Source organism: Tenrec ecaudatus, chromosome 12 (genome assembly GCF_050624435.1).
Source record: "Tenrec ecaudatus isolate mTenEca1 chromosome 12, mTenEca1.hap1, whole genome shotgun sequence".
In the NCBI taxonomy this organism is placed as follows: Eukaryota; Metazoa; Chordata; class Mammalia; order Afrosoricida; family Tenrecidae; genus Tenrec; species Tenrec ecaudatus.
Window position 1 is genome coordinate 5,376,134 of NC_134541.1, and position 15,107 is coordinate 5,391,240.

The window sequence follows — 15,107 nt, forward strand, 5'->3', positions numbered from 1 at the left end:
ACTGTGATTAAAGCACTCTGCCGTAAACCAAAATGTTGGTGGTTTGCCCCACCAGCCACCTTGAGGAGAGAAAGATGAGGCCGTGTGTTCAGGTAAGGATTTGCAGCCATGGAAACCGTGTAGAGCCGTGTGCACAGCTGTGTGGGGTCCCTGTGGGTCGCCATGGACTCTGTGACAGAGGCCTCAGGATTTGGGGTGGGTTTTTGTTCTTGTGTTTCCCACGCTGGGGTATTTGTGCTATGCAAATTCATCCAACTTCCTGAGCACATCATGTGTTGTCAGTCAGTAAAATCCATGCAGCTGCGTGTCCAACTGTGCTGGGCCTGAGTGTGGTGCATGGTCCCCGTTCCTACGGGGACCCTCTTGTCCTTGGAAATCATCAGTAGCCTGGGACTTGGTGTGCTGCCTCCCCTCTGCTCCTGGCATGCCTGCAATTGGGCTCCTGTTTGTTTTACACAGAACTGTTCTGGTTGCACAAGGCAGGGGCCTGGCTCTGATCAAAGACCTGAAACCCTAACCTTGAGGCTGGGACCACAGACCTGGGGATGGAACCAGGCAGGCGCCCTTGCTCCTGTCTGATCTCTCCTCTCCAGGCCCAGAAGCTTATTTCTCACAGACCCGCTTCCTCCAGGCACAGTGGCGTCTGGCCAGCCACTTCCTTGGAGCTCAAGGCAGAGAAGGCAGACCCTCTGTCCCACCAGGTTCCAGAGCAGATGAAGGAAACCCGTGCGTGACCCGCTTGGGCCTTGGCTCTGCCCATCCCTCACCCAGGCTGTGAACCAGATGGCACTACCCCGGGGGCCGCATGACTTGACTCAGACAGGGCATCGCTTTGTGGTGCCCCAGTGAGCTGGGCCGGCTGCTTGGCCCGCCTTAAACTAGGGAGCAGGAGAAACTGAGTCTCTCTCATATCTCTGCCCTCGCCTTTGTGAGCGTTTGCTGTGTTCGTTTAGGTTTGGTTAAGTGCTCTGGCAGGGAGTGCTGGGGGGTCGGCAGTTCAGAGCCAGCAGCCGTTCCTTGGGAGCCCAATGACAGTCTCAGAAACCCACAGGGGGCGCTGTGAGTGGGCAGGGACCCGAGGGCACTGTGTTCAGTGTTGGGGACACACTGGAGGTTTGAGGTCACCCAGAAGCTCTGAGGGAGTCAGGACTTGGCCCTCGGCTTCCAGAAAGATTCCGGCCTGGGAAGCCTTCTGGGCTGGGTCTGCTCCGCTCTTGAGTCCCTCTGACTCTCGAGGCAGGCTACGATTGTCCCGTCAGGTTTTCAAAAGCAAAAGCCAAACTCCCTGGCTCGAGTGCACTCTGACCCACAGCAACCCTGCAGGGCAGGGTAGAGCTGCCCCATGTTTCCCTGGTTTTATGAGAGTGGAAAGTCTCTTCTTGCTCCCGCCACGTGCCTGGCGGATTTGAACTCCTGGCCTTACAGCCAGTGTAACCCCCTACAAGCCCTGGGCTCCCCGAGGGCAGCTCTGGATCAGAGTGGACTCGATGGCACCTTTGCTGGACCATCACCCCTCCCTCCGAGGCAGCCATCGCTGCCAGTTCACTGCCGCTCTGAAACCCCGTGGGTCAGAGGTGAACGTCCCATCGGGTGTCTGAGAGGTGGCATCTTTCTCCGGCTACATGGCCAGCTGGTTTGAACCGCCAAGCACTTGACCACCCTGCCACCTGGGGCGCCTTTACCCCCACCCCCACCCATCTCCAGGGTGTTAAATCGGGTCCATAAATCCATGGTTCTGAATAGTTACACTGAGGAAGAAACGGACCCCGAGTCACCTCTGACTCCCCGTGGCCCATGTGCGCTGTAGGATCGTCAACGGCTGATTTCTGCACAGCGGATCTCCAGCGGGATCGCCTCTGTCTCTGAGGTGCCACAGAGTGCCTCCGAACCTCCAACCTTGTGGTTAGACCCCCAAGCGCGTTAAACTTCTGCCCCAGCCAGGGATCCCACAGGTACCCCGAGGTACACTTTAGATGTGTGACACCCTTGGTAAGTCTGCATGTCTTGTAGCATGTTTATCTGGTGGTTGCTCCCCAGCCCCCTCTTGATGAGGACTCCACTACTATTGGACGGCTATGCCTGACCGACCAGTGTAACTGAACCTCGGGGAAGGAACCCCCGACCCTGAGGGGAGGCTAGGTCTTCTTGGCTGGCTGCTTGTATCCCCCTCCCACCCCTGGAACCCCAGACCCTGAGGGGAGGTTAGGTCTTCTTGGCTGGCTGCTTGTATCCCCCCCCGCCCCCCGCCCACCCCAAGCAAAGGGCAGAGGGTCACGACAGGAAGGGCATGTCCAGGTGGACAGTGTCCTATTCCCACCTGCCTGGAGCCCTTTGTCTGCCAGGCCCGCTGGGGACTCTCACGGCAGGCTTTTGTAAAAGAAGGGCCAGAGACATGGCCTTGGGGTTGACCTCTGCTGTCAGACTGAGCCTTTCTGCAACCTATTCTCTTGGGTCTCGGAGTCATGGCACCTTTTCATCTTTTCCTTCTAAAGTAATAGTTTATGATATTTTAACGGAAAGTTCACACCCCGAGGGCTCTGCCTGACCAGCTTTTCACGCAGATTGCCCTGGGCCCTGGGTACTGTGCTTCCCTGCTGCTTTCCCACCACCCTCCCACCCCCACCCCCATCAAGCTTCCAGTCCCCCTCCTGGTCACCTCAGCTTTGCCTTTGGGTAAATGTTGGCCAGGCCATTGGGTCAATTGTTTACCCTTTTAATCTCTTGGAGATTAAAGTCCTTTGTGAGGGCCCCCTGAGCCAGCTTGGCTGGGTCGGCTGGAATGTGAAGGGTCATGGGAGAAAAGGTTGCCTTTCTGGGCAGTGGGCTCCCTCCTGGAGGCTTGGTTGTGGGCACAGCAAAACTGACGATGGACAGGTGGTTTTATACCTCAGGCCTGGGTCTTCAGTCCAAAAAGAAAGGGTCTTTTCTCCCTGAAAGCCCTGCTGAGCCTTGTGATGTGCTTTGTTGTGATGGTGGCGAGCCCTGGACCGGCCAGTGCCCGACACAGGTGACAGAGCAGAGCTGCCTCGCAGCCTGTTCCTGCCTGTGAGCACAGCGCTGTATTCTCCTCCAGACTGTTCATCAACCTATCTTATCTAGAGAGACCTGCAGGGAAAATGATATGCACAGAAAAACAGGACAGAGCAAAACAAAGCGACCACAACAAAACGACAACAACAAAGCAAATGACCAAAAAAAAAAAAGGAAAAGAAAAACCTGTAAATAGTTCAAGGTGTGTTTGGGCCTTCCTCTCTCACCGCCCCACCACGTCGGGGCAGGGCTCTCCAGAACACACGTCCAAAGCACCTGAGACACAATAGTCTTTTTTTAAAAATCATTTTATTAGGGGCTCATACAACTCTTATCACAATCCATACATACATCAATTGTGTAAAGCACATTTGTACATTCATTGCCCTCATCATTCTCAAAACATTTGCTCTTCACTTAAGCCCCTGGCATCCGCTCCTCACTTTTTCCCCTCCCTCCCTGCTCCCCCTCCCCCGTGAATCCTTGATAATTTATAAATTATTATTTTGTCATATCTTGCACTGTCTGATGTCTCCCTTCACCCACTTTTCTGCTTCCTGTTCCCTAGGGAGGAGGTTATATGTAGATCCTTGTAATCGGTTCTCCCTTTCTACCCCACCTTCCCTCCACCCTCCAGGTATTGCCACTCTCTCACCACTGGTCCTGAAGGGATCATCCGCCCCGAATTCCCTGTATTTACAGTTCTTATCTGTACCAGTGTACATCTTCTGGACTAGCCAGATTTGTAAGGTAGAATTGGGATCATGATAGTAGGTGGGGAGGAAACATTTAGGAACTAGAGGAAAGTTGTATGTTTCATTGTTGCTACATTGCACCCTAACTGGCTGGTCTCCTCCCTGAGACCCTTCTGTAAGGGAATGTCCAGTGGCCTACAAATGGGCTTTGGGTCACCACTCCGCACTCCCCCTCATTCACAATGATAAGATTTTTTTGTTCTGATGATGCCTGATACCTGATCCTTTTGACACCTTGTGATCACGCAGCTGCACAGGCTGGTGTGCTTCCTCCACGTGGGCTTTGTTGCTTCTGAGCTAGATGGCTGCTTGTTTACCTTGAAGCCTTTAAGACCCCAGACAGTATATCTTTTGATAGCCGGGCACCATCAGCTTTCTTCACCACATTTGCTTATTCACCCGCTTTGTCTTCAGTGGTTGTGTCGGGAAGGTGAGCATCAAAGAATGCCAATTTAATAAAAGAAAGCATTCTTGCATTGAGGGAGTACTTGAGTGGAAGCCCAGTGTCCTTCTGCTACCTTAATACTAAACCTATAAATAAAGACACAGATCTATTTCCCCATCCTCATATATAAATATGTTTACATATGTACATGCCTTTATTTAGACCTCTATAAATGCTCTTTGCCTCCTAGCTCTTTCCTCTATTTCCTTTAACTTTCCTCTTGTCCCACTATCATGCTCAATCTTCATTTGGGTTTCAGTAATTCCTCTTGGTTACGTTGCCCTTGATCACGCCCTACCAGGCCTCCTACACCCTCCTCACCACTGATTTGGATCACTTGTTGTTCCCTTGCCCCTGGATTTGTTAACACCACTACCTTTCCCCATTTCCCCCTCTCCCATGTCCCTCCAGAACTGTCGGTACTGTTGTTTTCTCCTCCAGATTGTTCATCCAGCCTGTCTTATTTAGACAGATCTGCAGAGATAATAACATGCACAAAGACAAGACAGAGCAAAACCAAGCAACAATATACAACAAAACAACAAACCAATGACAAAAACAACACAACAACAAGAAAGGAAAGCTTGTAGTGAGTTCAAGGACTGTTGGTTGGCCTTTAGGAGTGTTTTCCAGTCGGCACAACAGTCTTGCCTTGCTCACTTCTTCTTCTTTTTAAATCATTTTATTGGGGGCTCTTACAGCTCTTATCCATCCATCCTTCCATTGTGTCTAGCTCATTGGGCCCTATGTGGCTAGAATCATTCTCAAAACTGTTTTCTTTCTGTTTGAGCCCTTGGTATCAGCTCATTTCCCCTTATGAATCCTTGATAATTTATAAATTATGATTATTTTTTCATATCTTACACCAACCAATGTCTCCCTTCACCCACTTTTCTATTGTCCTTCCCCCAGGGAGGGGGTTATATGTAGATCATTGTAATTGGTTCCCCCTTTTTTCCCCCACCTTCCCCTTCCCCTCCTGGTATGGCTACTCCCGATATTGGTCCTGAGGAGTTTATCTGTCCTGGATTCCCTGTATTTCCAGCTCTTATCTATACCCATGTACATGCTCTGGTCTAGCTGGATTTGTAAGGTAGAATTGGGGTCATTATAGTGGGGGGGGGCACAGGGAAGGAAACATTAAGGAACTAGAGGAAAGTTGAATGTTTCATCAGTGCTATACTGTACCCTGACTGGCTCGTCTCTTCCTTGTGACACTTCTATGAGGGGATGTCCAGTTGTCTACAGATGGGCTTTGGGTCTCCACTCCGCCCTTGCCTTCACTCACCTCAATGTGATTTTTTTTTTCTGTGTCTTTGATACCTGATCCCATCAACACCTCATGATCACACAGGCTGGTGTTCTTCTTCCATGTGGGTTTGGTTGCATCTCAGCTAGATGGCTGACGCTGTATCTTTTGATAGGCGGGCACCATCAGCTTTCTTCAGCAGATTGGCTTATGCACCCACTCTGTCTTCAGCGACTGATCGTGTTGGGAAGGTGTCTGCTTGCTTCTAAAGAGTATTCTGATGGCACTTCTCCCAAGACAGGCTTGCTTGTTCTTCTGACAGCTGAGTGTTTAATCCGCTTTCTTCGCCAGCAACATAATTCAAATGCTCTTCTTCAGTGCTTCCTGTTCATTGTCCAGATTGGAGTCGCTTCCACATAAAGTGGAAGCCAGGAGTGGACTGGATGGGGGTGGGGGTGGAGGGGGGTGAGGTTTTAACTCACTCACTGCTTGTTGAAATCAACCACGGCGCCTCCTGGTCATTCACTGGGCAACTTTCAGAGCATGCGGTGATGTGGGTACCAGGGACTCAAGATGCACGTGCCACGGTTTATGCTCCGATGTGTGAAGACAAGGACGTAAACAGAGGACAGTTGGAGTTGGCAAGAGCTTTAGCTGGTCCCTGTAGCCCTTGTTGTTGCAGTTGTTGGTCGCCATCAAGTTAGTTCCAACTAACTTGGACCTGGTGACCAGATGCGCAGCGAATGCGATGTCGCCGGGTCCTGCTCGTGCCTCACACGGTCCCCTCGTTTGAGCCAGTGCTGCAGACACGTGTCAGTCCGCTCGTTGACCGTCTTCCTCCACTTTGCCGAGCATGATGTCCTTCTCCAGGGACGGGTCTCCCCTGACAACAGGTCCGAAGTTCGTGAGAGGAAGCCTGGGCATCCCGGCCTCTCGGGAGATTCTGGTGGCCCTGCTTTCCAGACAGGTCTGTTTGCTCTTCTGTCAGCCACAGCACCTTCAGTGTCCTTCACCAGAGCCATAGCCCAAATGCACGGATTCTTCGGCCGTCCTTATCCTGTGCCCAACGTGCACACGCATACAGGCGACCGGAGTATAATACCATGGCTGGGGTCAGGCGCACCGTAGTCCTAACGTCACAACGTAGCTTTTCAACACTTTAAAGAGGTCTTGGGCAGCAAAGGTAGTGTCACCCTTGATTGCTTTTTGAAAAGAAACCTTTAAACCCCAGACCTAAATCACCTTCACTGTGGAGCTGCACGCTGTGTCTACAGCGTGTTTCAAAGGTTGCACCTGCCGCAGACTGTGTCTTGGGCTGTCATCTCCACACCAGCCTCGCACTCAGCTGTGGGGCAGAGCAGAGCTGTGGGGGTTGGGCGGGAGACTGTCCCAGCACCTGGTTGGACTGGAATGCGCCAGTAGTTAGCAGCTGACACCAGCTAGGGGACTTCGTCAGGAGCTCTGCTGGCTTTCTGCTCCTGGGAAGATTTTCAGTCGTGGCAGCCCCCACGGGCAACTCTACCCTGTCCCATGGGTCGCCGTGAATCGGAATTTGATGACAGGCTACTGCTTGTTTGAGGGACTCGGTCTCTGTGATAAGGGTAGCAATAGCCAACCATTTCTCCATTGTTTGGCCCACGGAAAATGTTTTAAACTTCCAACCAAGTGACCGCAGCTTAAATGGGGAAACACACACTTACACACATGGCCCTTGCTTTTTCTGCACCGATGGACACCATTTTCCGGGAGCCCCAGTGGTGTAGTGGTGACGGCATTGGACTGCTAACAGAGAGGTTGACTGTTTGAAACCACCAGCTGCTCCGAGGGAGAAAGATGAGGTTTTCTGCTCCCAAACAAAGTGACCATCTGGGAAACCCACAGGGGAACTTCCACCCTGTCCTGCAGAGGCCATCCTCTGTGCGTTGGTGTCGACTTGATGGAGGTACATTTGGAGTGTGGTTTGACCTTGTGTGCCAGGCTGTGGCACAAAGCAAGCATGAATTATTTGCCCCATGTCATCCTCTGTGAGGGCCCACTCTGTCCTCTTCCCACCTAGACCAGAGTGGCTGTTAGAGACAAGGGGGGAGACCCACAGATGTTACTTGCTGTGTTAGTCTGGATAGACTAGAGAAACAAATCCAGGGAGACTCATATGTGTATAAGAAGAGCTTTATAGACAAGAGTAATTGCACATTAAGAAAACAGCCCAGCCCCGTCCAGATCAAATCCGTAAGTCTGATATCAGCCCATATGTCTGATACCAGTCTATAAAGTCCTCTTCAGACTCACGAAACACATGCAATGATACCGAATGTAAGAAGATCACAGGCCAGTGGGTGGGAAGTCTTGTGGATCCAGTGGCGTTGTAAGCATCTCAGCGATGGCAGGGGTCTCCACGTGGCTCCTCCAGCTCAGGGCTCTATGGTAGCTCCATGTGTCTTCTCAGTTGCAAAGTCTCTCAGGGAGTGAGTGTGTGTCCTGCCTCCTGTGAACTATTTATCTCCTTAGCGCCTCCAAATGAGCTCATCAAGCTGCAACCTGATTGACAGGCTAAACTCCACCCCTTCACTCTTAATCCTCTCAAATTAACAACAGAAGATGTAACTGCCACACTTACCTTGGTCAAGGTCACCCAGATGGTAACTCAGACCACCCAACTCCAAGGCTGGGGAGTTCAAGTAAAGCCACTTACCCAACTGTGGCTCTGCTGTGCTCAGGGACTCGTGCCTTCCCATCTCCAGACTCACGTGGGGACACCTGCCTCACTCGCCCTTCCTGTTCAGTCATGCAGTGTGTGTGGGGGGGGGAGGGCAGGAGCTGTAACCAGGGGGACCGTACGATGGGAGCAGCTATCTAATGAAGCCCAGGCTTCCAGCAGGTCCAAGTCAGAGATCGCCTCGCCAAGGGCAGGTCCCAGGCCACATCTCGCCTGTGCCATCAGAGCTCCTGACCTCAGGGGGCTTTGCTGCTCCGCTCAGCAGGGACCACTGGGTGGAGTGGACATCACTCAGCCGCCCTCCCCATGACCTTCCCCCCAGTGTCATTTTGAGTGGCTTTTCAGGTTCAAAGTAAAAGCAAAAAACAGAAACAGAAGCCCAGGCACCTCGGGAAAGGTGCCTCCAGGGGATGGGCTGCTTCTCTCTCTTTGTTCGCAGACAGAGTACAGCCATGTCCTGGCCAGCATCTGCGCCTCCGCCGCCTGCTCTGGCTGGAGACTGTGCTCATCCCAAGCTGGTGGGATTTCCTCTCTTCTGACCAAGCTGGTTCTCTTATCTCTCCTTATCTCAGGGCATCCCACCCCCAGACAGGAAGTGGAGGTGGGCTATAATCTGCAGGAGCCATCTGGGAGAGGGCAGGAGATGAAAGGCATCTGAGATCCCGCTCCGCCCCAGCAGGTCCCCTGCTTCTTCCAGCACTTGATGGCTTCCAGCTCCAGAACCAGCGCTGCCTAAGAGTCAGGTTCAGAGTGTGTGTGAACTCCAGGCCCACTCCCAGTCACACTGCTCCTGGGTTGTGTCCACCTGGGACGTACCTCCTACAAACTGGACAGAATCTCATGGTCCAACGTTCCTGCTGTGATAACGGAGAACGGCCCAATGTATCCCAGAGTCGCTCTGTTCCTGCTTCATTCTATGGCTCTGCTTACCAGCCCTGACTGCTCACTAGAAACTTCAGGCCAGGGAGCCCCGAGGGCCCCTCCCTAGAGGTATGGATCCAATTGGGTTAGGGGACAGCCGGGACCGTGCACCTGCCTCTTTCCCCGACTCCATGCCCAGTTGCTTGACATCTGGCACGATGGCAATGTTTACACCATGGGAATCAGCAGGCGCTACAGATGAGGACCCAGAGAGCCAGTCATTCGACATTCCTAGCTCACCGCAGGAAGAGCACACGGTGTGAAAAGGCCCCCATGGTGATTCTCGGGTGCCATAGGGTCGGCGCCCACTGCCTGACACGCACTGTATGAGGGTGCTCACCAGTAATCAAGACCGTTTTCCTGGCTCATGGTGGCTGGGGGCCTTGCAGGGTAGAATTGCAAGCTATGGAGGTTTGACGACTGACTATTGGGAAGGAGATCACCAGGCCTTTCTTCTGAGGTCCCTCCAGGTGCACTTGAGCCTCAAACTTTTGGGGTTTAGCCACCAAGTCTTCGCCCCATCCAAGGACTCCTGATGTCGATAGCAGGTGCTACTGGGCCAGCTCTGGTCCATAATCGTCTGTTCACCAAATGGCCATCCATCCCTGACAGATAAGAAGCTATGTAGGTAAATCAATCACTCAACCCTCACAGACACCCAAGAAAGGGGGTTAAACCCAGTGCTGTGCAGTTGATTCTGACTCACAGTGATTGCCACGGCTGTGAATCTTGACGGGCGCCGTGTCGTCATTCTTCCACGAAGTTGGTGGTGGGTTCGAACCTCCAGTCTCTTGGATAGCAGTCACGTGCTTCACCACGGCAATCCTTACGGGGCTCCCCAGAGGGAGTGACTACCCCATTTCGTCAATGAGGAAATCGTGTCAGCCAGAGCCACACAGCTAGTTCATGTCTGAGCTTGGGTTTGAGCCCACGTCTGTGGGCTCCCAGGACCTCTGGGGTGGCCATGGTGGGTGTCCCACCTTCCTCTGCTCATGATGACTAGGGGGAGGGGGGCCTGAGTTGTGGACCCTGCCGTGTGTCCCCGTGTCCAGGCTTAAGCGCTGGGAATGGGCAGTGTCCCCAGCACCAGTGGGTGCCTGCCCTCTAAGCCGGACCACGGCCCCACTGGGGCGGGTCCTCTGATGCTATGCTGTCTTCCTCTCCCCACGCCCCCACCAGTGGAACACGACAAGGAGATCTTCCACCCACGCTATCACCACCGGGAGTTCCGCTTCGATCTGTCCAAGATCCCAGAAGGAGAAGCCGTGACCGCAGCCGAATTCCGGATCTACAAGGACTACATCCGGGAGCGCTTCGATAATGAGACGTTCCGGATCAGCGTCTACCAGGTGCTGCAGGAGCACCTGGGCAGGTGGGTGCTGTGGGGGGGCCTGGGTCTCCTTCCGTCCACCCAGTGTACTAGGGGGTGGTGGCCGGAGGGGGCAAGACTGAGATGGGCCTGTGGCAGTATCTGCTAGAGCTGCAGCCAGGAGCCAGACCCTGCGCCCAGTGCCTTCTTCAGGAAGGTGTGGTCTGCACCACTGTCCCCGATCTCGCTCAGTACTGCCCAACGGGTGTTGGGGAGCCGCCTGGGCCAGGGAAGGAGCTACAGGTCGACCTCTCTCCCATCCATCACAGGCTCCAGGGTTCCCAACTCCCCAGGCCATGAGAGCAAGTGGGATGTGAAGGAGGGGGTGAGGGAGGGAGACCCACAGGGATCGTGTAAGCAAGGTGGAAAACTTAAGCATGCTGATGGTCTGATATGGTGACAGAGGGGTTGGGTGACAGGGTCACTGGCCACATCTAAGCCAAGGGGAGTCGAGGGAAGGGTCTCGGGTCTCTGGGGGAGGGGACCGTGGAGACAGAAGCCGGTGATACTCTGGGCCGCTGAGTGATGTCGCGGTCGCTTGGCGTGAAGGGGGTGACACACTGCAGACTCAGATGGGACTTTGTCGCCGTCACACCTGACAGCCCAGACTCCCATCTGGGTCTGCCTTCTCCACTCAGCCTCAGGGCCCCTCCCGGGTGGGTCAGGGCAAGGGAGGCAAGAAGAGGCTTGAGTCACTGGAGATAGCAGAGGGACAGGGGAGGGACAGCGATAGGTGTCCTCTGCTCTTTGGGTGACAACTGATCACCTCAACAGAACCATTTGAGCTGGGAGACAAAGCAAGTTCATTTCCTGGAGGCCAACCCTGATGGCCGGGCCTATGGTCTGTGGGCCCTTCCCTCCCAGACAGGCCTGTGAGCGCCTAGGCTGCTGGGCCGCCTGCCCCAGGCTCTGCGGCACCCTGGCTAGTCTCCCTAGGCTGAGGCCCTCGTCAGGCCACGTGGAAGGTCTCCAGCAGGCGCATCATTGGAATGTCATCTGGATTCCAGGAGATCAAGAGGACTCGGCAGAAAGCGACTCCCACGAGGGGAGACACTGGGGCCAGCCCAACACACTAATCCCTGCATCCCCGGGCTTCCCTGGGGCCCCGAGAACCAGATGTTCATGCTCCGCACAGCTGGGCGGCCGGTCAGTGCTCCTTCTGCTCAGAGTGCTGGGGCAGCTCAGGCCTACAGGCTCTTCTGCTTGAAGAGGTGGGGGCAGGGGCGGCCTCTCCGAACAGGTGAAGTCCTTGAAAGTCTCAGCACTTCAAAGAGGCCCAGCTCAGGGGCTTTGTTCCCAGTGCTGAAGCCAAGGAGGAAGCCCCTGCCAACCCTGGAGCCCGCTCACCCAGCTCCTCGGATGGCCCCGCCCTGCTCACTCCCCACTTGGTCAGTGAGGACAGATGAACCTCCAAGCTGCCCTGGAAAACAGAGAGCTGCCCCCTCTACCGAAACAGACCCCCATGTCTTTCTCCCCAAGAGCCTCTGGCGGGGTTCAAACTGCCAGCCTTCGAGTATCGCCTGAGCCTCTGTGCTACCTTCACTGAGGGTTTTCGTCAGGCTAGGCTCAGCTGGGCTCTGCCCTAAGCTTGTAAATGTCCACCGCCCTCATGCAGCCCCGGGAGGGAAAGTGGATGAGTATCCCCATTTTAAAGGTCAAGAAACTGAGGCTCAGCGGCTACTTCCGGGAGCCACCCCCAATTCCCCCATTTCTGTTGGCTCCAGATTGCAGCGTCGTGCCCTAATCGCTGGGCATCCTCGCCTCAAAACAATCTCCACTTCCCTTCCCTTCCTGAAGCAAACACGACCAGGCGCTGACTGACTGTCACAGGGTTTCCAGGGACTGGGTTTGGGGAAGTGGATCTCCAGGCCTTTCTTCTGAGGGGCTCTGAGCTTGACTTTCAGCTGAGCACATCAACGGCGCCCCTCAGACTACAGAGACAGAGCGTGTTCACCTGCATCACCATTTACACAGCGGCAACACTTCTGTCCTCTGCCTCCCTCTCTCCACCTCCAACATGGCCCAAGTGTGCCCCTCCCCATCACATACCCCCAACACACCTTTTCCAGCTCCATCTCTGATATTTGGCTTCTGTGGACGCCCCCTCCCTGTGTCTTTCTTATATCTGGAAGGTCAGAGGTCAGAGGCCAGCCAGGGCAGCCAGACAAAGGGGCAGGCAGAGCCAGCCTCCAAGGGCTCAGTCCCCGGGCAAAAGCAAGATGTTGTCAGTGTCGGGTAAAAGGAATCCCTTGCTGTGTTGCTGGGATGCCGGAGGGTGAGTCCGGTGCAGGCTCAGGGTCCCATCACTGCAGAGGTGGGAGTCCCGGCTTCTGCCCCCCAAGATGGAGGTCCTGCACGAGGCAGGGGCATTGTTTCCAGCTTTGTGTCCCCAGGGCCCTCTGGGGAGGCGGGTCCCCACCTCATGTCAGCGTGGGAGCAGCCGCTGCAGGATCACCGGCTCCCCGTGGCGCAGAGATGTGATTCCTGTCAGGCTGGGCGTGGCACAGGAGCACATGGGTTTCGTTTCGGCGACGGTGGCCAAAGACAGCAGCAGCTAAACTCTGGGTGGCCTTTACCTGACTTTAATGACATCGATGCGTCGGGCAGCGGCCCATGTGGCCCCACTCAGGGCAACAGCATCCACCCTTGGGGTCCAGCCCTCTGGGATCTTCAGCAGCGGCGGGTGTGCTCTGGGCACTTCTCTGAGATGCGTCAGCCCCGGTTCAAAGACAGGAAGTAACCACCTGAGATCACGCAGCACGAAGGAGGCAGAACTGGGGCTGAACTGAGCTTCTTAGACGCCACCACACAGGATCTCTCCTAGTTCTGATATCCACCTAGGTCTCAGGTGGTCCAACCAAAGTGTCCACATGGCCCCAGCCCTCAGGAGTTAAAAAAAAACCACACCCCAGCACTGCCCTGCCCTGACATAGGGTAGGGTCTCCCCAGTGGCTCTCCCTGGGGGGGCAGATACCAAGATGGCTGTGCCACCTCTCACTTGTGACATCTTCCGAAGGGGAGAGGATTTCCCACAGGCCCTCTGGCCTGGCCTCACGGACAGTTTCAGTCCCCCACAGGACTGAACCTAAGGTGCCGGCCAAACCGTGACTGCCAGTTCCCAGCACAGGGAAGGGGCTGGCTGAGCCTGGAGATCCCTTTGGCATCTGGCTCTGGAGGCTTCCAGAAGCTTCCGGAGGTTCCTGCTGCTCCTGAAGGCCTAGGTGCCTGGCTTCACATCTCCTGGCTCCCAGCCCTCTCACTCCACCTCAGGCCTGGGCGTGAGCACGGTGGGGAGCCGCCCTCTCAGGATTTGCTGGTTCAGCTCCAGAATGGCCTTCTCGGCTGGGTGTCACGGCACGCCAGGGTTGTCTGGGAAGTCAGAAGGCAGCATGCCAGGAAGCAGCCTCCTTACAGGGCTCACGGTTCCTTTAGCCCCCCCCCCCGCCCTCTCTCGGGGTGCTCTGGAGTGCTCTCAAGCCTCTAAGTGCCCCTGGAGCCCATTCTGATCCATCTGGAAGCAAGTCCACTGTGCTGGACAGTGCCCGCACAGCTGCGTTCATGGCAGTCAGGGTTGGCGCTCAGCACCCACTGCCAGACCAGCACTGACTGCCGGGCCTGGCCAGGTGGGTGGCTAGGGCAACTTTCAGGATCTCTGTGCTTGGCTTTGGGGGCCTGGCAGTCATCAGCCAATACAGGTTATTCTCGAGCGGGTTGGGCAGAGCAGGCGTGGCCTGGGCAGGTAGCAGGCATCTTCTTCCTTACTCTCCCCTCCCCTGTCTGTGCTTGCCCACTGTGTGGGTGAGGTGACTGAGGCGAGGAGTCAGAAGCCACAACAACACACCAGGTTCTGGGGAGTGTTGGCTAGCACCTGAGTGCTTGACTACACCACTACCCAGGGCCTCCCTAACTGACACAGGTGGATGCGCACGTGGGCGATCAGAGGTCAAATCTGCTCGTGGACTGGGCTCGGGCTGGGTGCTGGTACGCTCTCCCTTTGGAGGTGGCTCAGAGTCAGTGTGACCTCACTTCTGCTGCCCAGCCTCCTCACCCACTCACTGAGGAAAAAACTCCTGCTCCCCACCCCATGGAGTCTAGTGGGGTCCATCATGCCGGGTCATGGGGAGAGGATACCCCACCCCCCCCGCCCGCAGGTGAATGGATGGTTAAGAGAATGAAGATAGCAAAATGTGTCTCTCCTATCTGACCACCGCACGCGGATCTGAAGGTCAAGGGGAGCAAAACTTGCTGTGCGGCAGCCGGCCCGCTTTGCAGACATTTCTGGGAAACCAAGCCATCCCCTCTCTGTCCCATTGATTTGGCTAACATCTCATAAACTCAGACGTCACCTGTGAACCCAGGCTGTCAGATGCCCCCACCCCTTTCCGAGGACGCCACTTGGAAGGTTGGTAAAGGTTGGTAAAGCTGGTGAGTTTCATGCCCAACCAACCCTCCTCGGGCTCTCCCCCAGTTATCGAGCGGGCGCCGGGACGGTGGCAGAGGCAGGGATGGCACTTAAGGAGAGGGGGGCTCTTTGTCTGTTTGGCTTGCTGTTGCATCTTTCTGCCTGCAGCTGCACGCACCGCTCAGCTGACCAGCTAGCCAAACGTTTGTTGCCTGAATGG

At 55.1% G+C, this 15,107-nt stretch overlaps 1 protein-coding gene across 1 annotated transcript in view; it reads left to right on the forward strand.

The window, feature by feature from the left end:
* Nucleotides 1–15,107, forward strand: part of BMP7 (bone morphogenetic protein 7) — an 87,874-nt gene that overhangs the window by 41,192 nt on the left and 31,575 nt on the right. Inside the window, exon 2 of the mRNA XM_075527734.1 lies at nucleotides 10,296–10,488. Within this exon, the coding sequence (XP_075383849.1) occupies nucleotides 10,296–10,488 (193 nt within the window). The remainder of the gene's footprint in view (nucleotides 1–10,295; nucleotides 10,489–15,107) is intronic.